We start from the raw sequence: 9,095 nt of genomic DNA on the forward strand, positions 1-9,095 counted from the left end.
CGCTGCTGCCCTGCGCGCCCGGGCCCACAGAGGGCGCCCCGGCGGCGGCGGGCGCGCTCGGGGCGGCACCATAACCGAGCGTTCCGGGGCGGCACGGCGGTACCATAACCGAGCGCTCGGGTCAGCACGGCGGCACCGTAACCGAGCGCTCGGGGCGGTACCATAACCGAGCGTTCTGGGGCTGCACGGCGGCACCGTAACGGAGCGCTCCGGGCGGCACGGCGGCACCGTAACCGAGCGCTCGGGGCGGCGCCGGGCCCGGCCCGCCAGGCTGCCCCGGGGCTCGGAGGCTGCACGCCTCGTTCCCAACGCCCCGTCTGCTCCGCAGCTCATGCCCAGAGCCGTGTTTGCTCCTTGACGGAGTATCGAGGAACGCGATATTGCCTGCCTGATCAAACACGGGGGTCTGTCATGACTTGGGTTTTAGGGCAGCCTGGGGCTGCTCTTCCAGCTCCCCTGTGTCCCGGTCGGACGGGAAGCAGCCCCGGTGTGACGGCGGAAGGCGCCCCGGCGGCACCGCCCCGCGTGGGCATGGCGGCTGGGGCTCGGCGGCGGCAGCTCCCGGCCTGGATGGGGGCGGCGGGGGACGGGCGGGCGGCGGCGGCCCCGGCCCCCAGCGCCGGGCGGCGGCGGGCGGCGGGGCGCAGGTAGCGCCGCTGGGGCGGGGGAGAGGCCGGGGCGGCGGGCGGGAGGGCGAGCCCAGCGCTGCCCGCGCTGAGCGTCCCCTGTGCATTGCCCAGGCCGGCGGCGCTGTACTGCATGAACGAGGCGGAGCTGCTGGAGGTGGCCCTGGCGGTCCTGGCCGAGGTGAGCCGGGACCTCCGGGGGTGGGGTGGCAGGGCTCCGGAGGCCGGGCAGGGAGCGCTGCTGCCCACGGCTCCCTGGCGGCCCTCTCCGGGCGGGCCGGAGGGCGCTGCCCGTGCCGCATGGCTTTCCCGGCCTCTCCTCTCTGTCCCAGCGGCGCTGCTGCCTTTGCAAAGCACAACCGCGGGCCTGGGGCCTGGCGAGGCGTGGCTCACGGGCATGGTGGGCTGCCCTCCTGCTCCTTGGGTGCTCCCGGCGTGAAGTCATGCACGGCCGGCCCTTGTTGTTTTCCCTCTGGTCAGAATCTACAGAGCGAGGAAGGTGAGGAGAAGGCCCGGTCCGGGAACGAGGAGGAGCAGGAGATCCCGCCAACACCAAGCGAGGCCAGCACGGATGGAGGCAGTGACCGCCGTCCGGCACTTCCATCCCCTCCTGCTCCTGGTGCTGAAGCAGAGGGGACAGGCACAGAGAACTCTGAGGACGATGTCCTGAAATACGTCAGGGAGATCTTTTTCAGCTAACATCTCTGACTTCCCAGGAGAAGAGGGCACAATGGGGAGGGTGTCTCCTCCCGCGGCCCTGGGAACGGAGGGAGGAGGGCCCGGAGGGGGCTGTGCATCCATCTGCTGTGTCGGTGCCCTGTGTAGCTGGTAGGATACCCAGAAAGGCCAGGGGGGAAAGGAAGGAGGTACTCAGTTCTCCTAGTCTGTGCTGGACTCAGTAGGATTTGGCTCCAGATTAGGATGTGTTTGATTCTGTTTCACATTTCAGAGGATGGACAGATAAAAGAAGACATTCGGGTTTCTGTGAGGATCCCTTTGGTGGGTTGTTGTTGGGCATGGAGGCAAGCAGGGAGCTGCTGACCTGGAAGACCTTTGCTGGCAGAGCTACATGGTCGTGGTTCAGCCATGAAGCTCCCTTGTCCTTGTGGTCCCTCAGTCACAGCTGCAGTGGGGCCTGGCAGGCTGTTCCCGTTGGGCCTGGTGCTGAGTTTGCCTCCAGACTCCAGCTGTCTTCCCAGTGCTGAGGAACACGAATGGGAGCAGAGTGGCCGGGGCTGGACTGCCCTGAGGGGGCTGACCCCGTGGGGGGGCCAGCGTGCATGGAGGTCTGGGAAGGGATGAAGATGGCTCAGTATCCTCTTCCCAATCAAAAAAAAGGACAAACAAACCACATGAGGCCAGCTGTGAGAGCATGTATTGAAATGAAGAATCGGTCAAATCAGCATCACCAGTCTCATCCCCACCAAGGCTGAAGCAAGAGAAAACAGACCCTCATGTCCCTTGAAGCAAATTCACTCAGCTGCAAAGAATATCACTGTTAAGCAGGCATTCTTTATTTACATAAAGTCTCCCAGCCACTGGATGAATTAATGCAGCATGTACTTACAAAGCTGTTACATATTCACTACACAGAAAAATCAATAATATAAAACTCCGGTTTTGAAAAATGATTATATGAATTGGAGTTAACCGTCTCAGTCTTTTCTGCCATCTAGTGTCTTGTAGGGGTTATTACTACCCTCTGTAGGGGTTTTGCTGGTCGTTGAATCGTCTACCTCACTTGTCCTTTTATTGCATGGTTACTTGGTGCATGCTCAGTCTGTTATCTTGTTTTCAAACTACAAGCCTGCTTCTTTCTGGTGTTACTTCTGTATCGTCCTAGATGGACGATACAGAAGTATGGTCACAGCCTTGAAGGTTGGTTGTTGATTGGCTGTTTATTTTAAGTGATATGTATCCTGTCTACTTATGAAGAAATTACCTACTTGGTTACATTTTCCTGAACATTTGTTAGTTCCTAGTTAAACATAAAGTACAGATCCTGTTTTCAAACTCCCTTTTTTATGTGGTAGGGTCAAATGTATTAAAAGCATTTTGTTAGTTAATTACAGATTTAATCACACACTGTGAGGTGCTAGCAACTTTTTTTACTTAGACTAGGTATGAACAGAGAGCTGTGCCCACTGGTAGCTGGTTCTGCTACCTTCACTGCTCTTTGGGGCCAGAAGTGCTGTCACTGATGCTGTGCCCCAAACTGAGGAGTGTTACATGCTGTTGTACCTGGGAAGCTTCTGTGCTGTGGCTGTTGACTGCTGCCAGGTTGATGCAGGAATGCTGCACACAGCAATATGCCAGAGCATGGCTGGACACGAGCCTTTGGACTGGGAATCAGATTTTTGCTAGGGAGTAAAGCTGTATATGGATTACAATTTTAAATCGTGTTACCAATAGCTCTTGTATCTTCTTCACTGTCAAATCTTAGTTAGCAGGGCCTCCTCAGATAAGAGCTTTTCACACATATGTGTGCGCTTGGCCCAGCTGAGGTGCACAGTGACAGTGAGAATCTGGAGCAGTAGCAGAGCCTGAGTCCCAAGCAGTGCCAGGAAGCCTCCAGTGAAATCAGAGGGATGAATCCAGTGTGAGGTTTGCAAAAGAAACATACCCAGGCCTCCAGACAGGATTATCATCTTGATGAAAAGTATGATGCGAATCATCTTCCATCCTTCTCCCTGCCCTTTAAATGTGGAATTCACATTTAAAACAAAAGGGATGTGGAAGAGGATGAAGACCAGGCAGGTATACACACAAACCCTGGCTAGTCCCAGTTGCAGTGGACTGATGCCCATGGCCTGCAGATGCTGGTTGTCCAGGCACTGCAGCTGCCCAGCTGTACCATTCCACAGGCAGAAGTTGTAGAAGCCAATGAGTTTGTCAGGGAGGTTCACCAGGTTCCCGGCCTCGTACAGCAGAGCGTAGCACATCAGGGCCAGGGTCCCAACAGCCTCCAGCAAAGCCAGCACGGGCAGCAGGTTCTTGGCACACCACTGTGGCAGCACACCCATCCTGGTGCCTGCATGCTTTCTTGCTACCATGGTAAGAGCTGCTGTGGGGATGCCTGTTGCAAAACATGAAGGGGGGACCCCTCAGTTGTTGCCTCTTATGGCACCCTTCCCAAGATGGGCTCTGAGCCCTATGGCTGGGGTCTGGGGGACTCCCCTTGCAAGCAGAACAGGAGTGTCTCAGTCCTGCCTAGGACTGTGCTGCACATGTGTTACTGCACTGTGAGCGGGGTGCATTTGCTGCACTTCTAGTGACAGCAAAGGTGTGACCCCTGTGTGGACCAGTGCTGGGAGGAGAGTATGACTCAGCTCCACACATGCCCTTTGCATCATGATCTCACTGGAAAAGAGGCAATTGTCAGCAAACTGCAGGGATGGGAGGAGAGAAAAACTGCTGTCTGGTAAGAAGCATGATAAGAGCTATTCTGGGATAATGCCTTTCTTTCAGCTTTTATCAGACAAGGACATCCCTTTTGATCTTTGGACTACTGAGTAAAATGCAGACGTGACAGGAGCTGAACTGCAGGGCTCCCCTTGCCTCCCTGCCCTTGTCCTATAGCTCTGGAACACCCAATGCCATTGATATGGGTGTGAAATGGGTGGCCATTTCCAGCATTTCCACCTGGAGCTCTGCTACCCACTGAGGCTGGTAGACATGGTGCTCCTCTGTCTCGGTTGCCTGGGGAGCAGTGCCCTACACAGACAGGCAGGTGCCAAGCTCAGAGGGGCACCCTGGATCCTCCTGCAGGCACTGGGACATGGGTGCTTCTGAGACACACCTGTGATTGCCATCCACCTTGCTCCTCTCTCGGCCTGGTTGGCAAAGCTGACTCTGCTCCTCTCCCCGGAATGTGTACTGTCCTCCAGTGCCGTCCTGCAGGCTTCTGCTTCACACTGAAAAACAGGGGAGTGGCATCAGGAAAGGCTGTCACTGCTTGCAGAACCACATGGCATTGAAAGCACTCTCCAGCCAGGTCTGCAGAGAGGCACAAACACAGGACTTAAGGGACCTTGGCTTCAAGCCCAGCCTTGGGCTTGAAGCTTTGCAATTAACTCTTCCTCCCTCTGACAAGCTTCAGCTGCTGAGAATAATTTACCACTTTCCTTTAAGAAGTTCACATTGGCCCTACTGTCCCCTTCCACTGCCTATTACCCAGTGGTATATCATTTACTTAAGAATTGGACTCTGGGTCCCTTCCAGTTCAGAATAGTCTGTGAATCTGTGATAACCTGGATATCCTCCTAGACCATCACCCAAAGCTGATTATGAATTTGGTACAGCCTGTGAGTTTTTAGAGTGCCAGAAGAGATTCTACTCAATCTGTACTCAGTGCCTGGTGGTGGTGCTGCTGTCTAGAGACCCTTCAGCATTCCCCTCCCACTCCTCATCTCTCCGTGGAAACTTGGAAGTGGGGCACCTCTGTTTAATGAGCACAAAGATTTAGCTTTGAACTTCTGTGAACTTCTCATTCCCAAACTTCTCCCAAGAGAAGCACACACACAGCATGGAAGGGGTGTCACAGCATCAGACACCAACCTGTCCACTTCCCCTGATCTCTTTTCCTTCACTTCTTGTAGCCTCCCTTGGAGAGCTTCTTCTCAAAAGGCTTCTGGAGAGACTGGAAGCTCACATGGAGGATGCCCATTTTTCTCAATCTGCAATGAAGACACAAGCAACCAGGAAAATATCTGTGCTTGGGCACAGGATGTGCTGCAAAATGAGACCTCTGGTGAAATGTAATTCACCATGGTTTCTCTTTCCCCTAGTGTTGTTGCTTAGTTTGTCTGTCTCACACATGGTCTCCTGCACCCAGGCATTGCTGCTCTTCCTCTCCATGTCCTGCAAGGGCTCACACCACTCATCATTCTTCTTGCTGCCCTGCCTTACCCTGAGAGGAAGAACAAGCTGCACTTGGAGGGAGCTCTTGGCTGGCTGACCAGGTCTACAGGGATTTCTGCAGCCCAGCTGACTCTTGGCCCTGCCCACCCACCCACCAACCCTTGCTGCTGTATTTCTTTAGACCAGTTTCCTAGGGAAGGCAGGCTTGTGGAAAGGTGACTTTTTGTTCAGTCATCTCATGCTCACTCCCTTGGTATCCATAAAATGTACAAGCTATTAAAATTTGTCCTAGTTGCACATGTTTACTAGAGAGGGGACAGAGAATTAATTTCCCATCGGGTTTATGGTAACATATGGGAGGGGTGGAGGGCAGCCACCTCAGAGACCCTGTGCTGCTGTGTGATCTCTGCATGCATGGGGACCTGGGCAAAGCTCATAGTACCTCTGCCCTCTCCTCTGCTTTGAGGCTCATGTGTGTAAGGACATATTTTCCCAGCGATGTCCCTCTCTTCTTGGTTAAATTGCTGGCATCTTTGCCTCCTGCTGCCTCCCCAGTAGGTAAATCCCTGTCCCTACGTGTGACTGATAGGACCAGAAACATGCCTGGGATGGCCCTGTGCCAGCTGGATGGAGAACTGGCCTGGAGGCAGTGAAGGCTGAGACCTGGCACACAGATAGGACATTGGTGAGCTCTGCAGTTCATCACTGAGGCAGGTTTAGCAGCAGCCTGGCTGAGAAGTGAGAGACAAACAGGAAAGAGCTCTCACCCAGCGTACAGCTTGGGTTTTCCCAGACAGTCTCACTGCCTCTAAGGAGGTGTCTGTGCCTTTGGATGGGAAACTCTGTGGCTCTTCCTCAAAGGTGCAAGAAAGGGGAACCTGAACATGGCACAGCGAGCCCCAGCCTGGAGTCAGCGTCCTTGTTCCTGGACTGGCATTGATGGAAACACTGGGTTTCACCATGGCAGAGTTCTATGTCTCAGTCTACCTGGCAGAGAGAGGCCCCGTGGGAATGGCTCAGGAGCTCCCTGAGGCCTCTGTGTGGGAGATAAGGCTCCTAGGCACCCTCTGTGCTTTTGGGACTGCACTGCCCTTCCCTCTGCTGCTCACAGGCAGTGGGCACCCTTGCCAGGCTGGGGCTGTGCCTTCCTCTGGCAAGGAGCTGGCAGAGCGCCTGGGCAAGGGGACAGGAGGGCACACAGCCCTGGCACAGGATCTGTGCAGGGACAGGCATCTCTGTGAGCCACTGGCTGCCGCTGCAGTGGGGCTGAGTGCAAGGAGGCGAGGGAATGGGCATTTCCTTTGGCATTGAAGAGCCCCCCAGACAGTTTGACTTTCCTGTCTCCCCTCTCCCTGGCTGCTGAGGGGAGAAATGCTGTACAAGAGTAATGGCAAAGCGTCATGCTTTGGACATGACCCTCTTCCTTCAAGACATCTGTCCTGTCCCTTCCCCACCTCCCCACCCCAGCTATCCGGATCGTGTTTCCCCCTCAGGGAGGATAAGCTGCGGAGAAACCATGGGTGAAGAAAGGCCATGACAAGCTAAGGATTGCTGGTAAACAGAAACCAATCAGCAGCAAATGGGACAGACTGTGGGGGAACTGCCCTTAAAGCGTCTTAAACCAGGGGAGGGACCCTCCAAGACATCTGCACCCTGCAACACCACTTCTGGCAGTCCTCCCCAGTGCCAGTGACATTAGAAAGAGGGGTCTCAGTGCAGGATACTTACGGGCTGCCCATGTGGGTGGGAGCGGAGCTGGAACACGCTGCAGAGGGCTGTGGTGCCGGGATAGGACACAAGCGGTTCTGCGGCTGCTGGCGGAGCTGCGCTGGCTGCGGGCTGTCCCCAGCCTGTTTTTGTGACGTGAAGATCGCTATCTCTGCTTTCTCTTTCGGTTCTGGGCAGTGCTGTTTCCCGATACGGAGTCAGCTGCCTCTGACCAAGAAAACAAGCCAAGCCCAGCTCCACAACCTGCGCCAGGCTCGGGCTTGCGTTTCCTTTCCTTCTCCCTGCTGTGCTAACCAGCGCGAAAACTTGACCGGGCTAAGCTCACCCAGATTGCCGTGCTGTTAGAGTAGCTTGGGTGTCCGTGAGGGCTTTGATTAATCTGTTTAGTTTTGTTTGGACACTTCTTTAGAGGTGACTGACCGTCCCAGCACGGATGTCAGTACCTCAGCACTGCCCTTCCTGCCCTTTGGACACGGTTCCCTCCCTCCCTCCGTCCCAGTGCTTCCCAGACACGGCGTGGCCGCAGCTCCCTGCCCGCAGCCGCTTTACGCAGGCACAGAGCAAGGTGCCAAGGTGCCTGCTGCTTCAGGGAGCCACGGACACCTCCAGTCATGGAAGGGACACAACTCTCCTGCCTGTAGTCCTCCTGGGCCGATCTGGAGCTGTTAGTCCTACCAGCAGTCTTTGTGGTGGGGTTAGCCCTCCTCTGTGTGCTGGGGCTTGATGCATGTGGGACACCTTAGCCATTGTGAAAGATGCGTATTTTATGATTGGCTTTTCACAAATATTAAAATGAATATTATATGCGTTGTCTTAGAAAGTAATGCTGTGTTAATTCTCTTAAGTAGTGTGCTAAATATAGTTTTAGGTTATAAAAAATGTTAAAATAGAAACTATGCTATTTTGGATATTTTTTTTTTTTTTTTAAAGAAAGGACTCGCAGCAAGATAGCAGGCACAGGACACCTAAATCTTTCAGAGAAAGGGAATTTATTGCCCTCTTAGCAGAAGAAACGAACTTCTTCCTGCCTTGAAGGCGCTGTTAGGATTCAGAGGAAGAAGTTGACGATGACCAGACAGAATCCTGTGTTTGAATGGAATTTATGCATCATGTATGAAGTGTATGAATATGCAACAGGCTATTGCTTTTAAGGGTTAATCCTTTGTTAACGTGTGTCCTTTTCCGGGCTCGTGCTGCCCAGAAAAAGCTGCCTGGATGTCCGTAACTCCTTGTCTCTATTGTCTCATATTGTCCTAATTCAGATTGTCCAAATTATTATTACTCTAATTGTACTACTATTTTATAACCATTTTATTACTATTAAACTTTTAAAATTTTAAAAACCAAGCAATTGGCATTTTTCACACCATGAAGCTGATTTTCACCTCATAATTCCATGCTTAGGCATGGTCTAGAAATGTCCATGTGGTACACATGTTGTGAGCCTGTAATACAGGCACTCACATCCAAGAGCACAAAGTAAGTGGAAAGAAATACAGGGGGAAGTCCTAAGAGGAGCTCAGTGAACAGAGACATGCAAGTGATGGTGGGGGGATGCCTTCCAATGTGCCTCTGTGTGTGGAATAACTCAGCATGAAGAGGGACAGGGGTCTGCATCAAGGAGTTAGCTCATGGGTGGCTTAGGCAGGGGTTCTGGTGGGTGGGGACAGAAATCTTGCAGCAAATGAAGTCCAGCAGACCAGAGCTGCTGAGCTGGAAGGGGAGAAGGAAGCCTTGGGGCTGAACATGGCCATCTTCTAGCATTGGGGCTGATGGCTGGGAGACTGAGGGATAAGAGACTTCTGAGGCAAGACCTCTGTTCCAGTGAAGTAACACGCTTTGGCAGGGGAGTGTTTGTGCTCCCAAGAGGGAGAGGTCTTG

The 9,095-nt window shown here is 53.8% G+C and overlaps 2 protein-coding genes across 3 annotated transcripts; one reads left to right on the forward strand and one right to left on the reverse strand.

Annotated features, from left to right (window-relative positions):
* Window positions 1–531: 531 nt before the first annotated feature.
* CYREN (cell cycle regulator of NHEJ) lies at window positions 532–1,609 on the forward strand. Its single transcript, XM_054278311.1, has 3 exons — window positions 532–647; window positions 741–807; window positions 1,107–1,609. The coding sequence occupies exons 1-3, from the start codon at window positions 532–534 to the stop codon at window positions 1,323–1,325; spliced, it is 402 nt and encodes a 133-aa protein (XP_054134286.1). The 3' UTR covers window positions 1,326–1,609.
* Window positions 1,610–1,904: 295 nt separating this feature from the next.
* On the reverse strand, window positions 1,905–8,450 carry TMEM140 (transmembrane protein 140). 2 transcript variants are annotated; one of them, XM_054278485.1, is made up of 4 exons: window positions 7,215–8,450; window positions 5,184–5,302; window positions 4,426–4,540; window positions 1,905–3,702 (listed from the first exon to the last, which is right to left on the reverse strand). In XM_054278485.1, the coding sequence occupies exons 3-4, from the start codon at window positions 4,436–4,438 to the stop codon at window positions 3,059–3,061; spliced, it is 657 nt and encodes a 218-aa protein (XP_054134460.1). In that variant the 5' UTR covers window positions 4,439–4,540; window positions 5,184–5,302; window positions 7,215–8,450; the 3' UTR covers window positions 1,905–3,058. The 2 variants fall into 2 exon arrangements, with proteins under 2 accessions (XP_054134460.1, XP_054134469.1); XM_054278494.1 differs by lacking the exons at window positions 5,184–5,302; window positions 7,215–8,450 and having other exon boundaries at window positions 4,426–5,088.
* Window positions 8,451–9,095: the final 645 nt, after the last annotated feature.

This window comes from Melozone crissalis, unplaced genomic scaffold (assembly GCF_028551555.1).
Source record: "Melozone crissalis strain CALT ecotype California unplaced genomic scaffold, PUWL_Pcris_2 ptg000004l_1, whole genome shotgun sequence".
In the NCBI taxonomy this organism is placed as follows: Eukaryota; Metazoa; Chordata; class Aves; order Passeriformes; family Passerellidae; genus Melozone; species Melozone crissalis.

Coding starts and splice junctions, on each gene's coding strand:
- CYREN (XM_054278311.1), top strand. CDS start 532: ATGGCGGCTGGGGCTCGGCGGCGGCAGCTCCCGGCCTGGATGGGGGCG. Junction 648..740: donor CGGCGGGCGGCGGGGCGCAG/GTAGCGCCGCTG, acceptor TGCATTGCCCAG/GCCGGCGGCGCTGTACTGCA. Junction 808..1,106: donor CCCTGGCGGTCCTGGCCGAG/GTGAGCCGGGAC, acceptor CCCTCTGGTCAG/AATCTACAGAGCGAGGAAGG.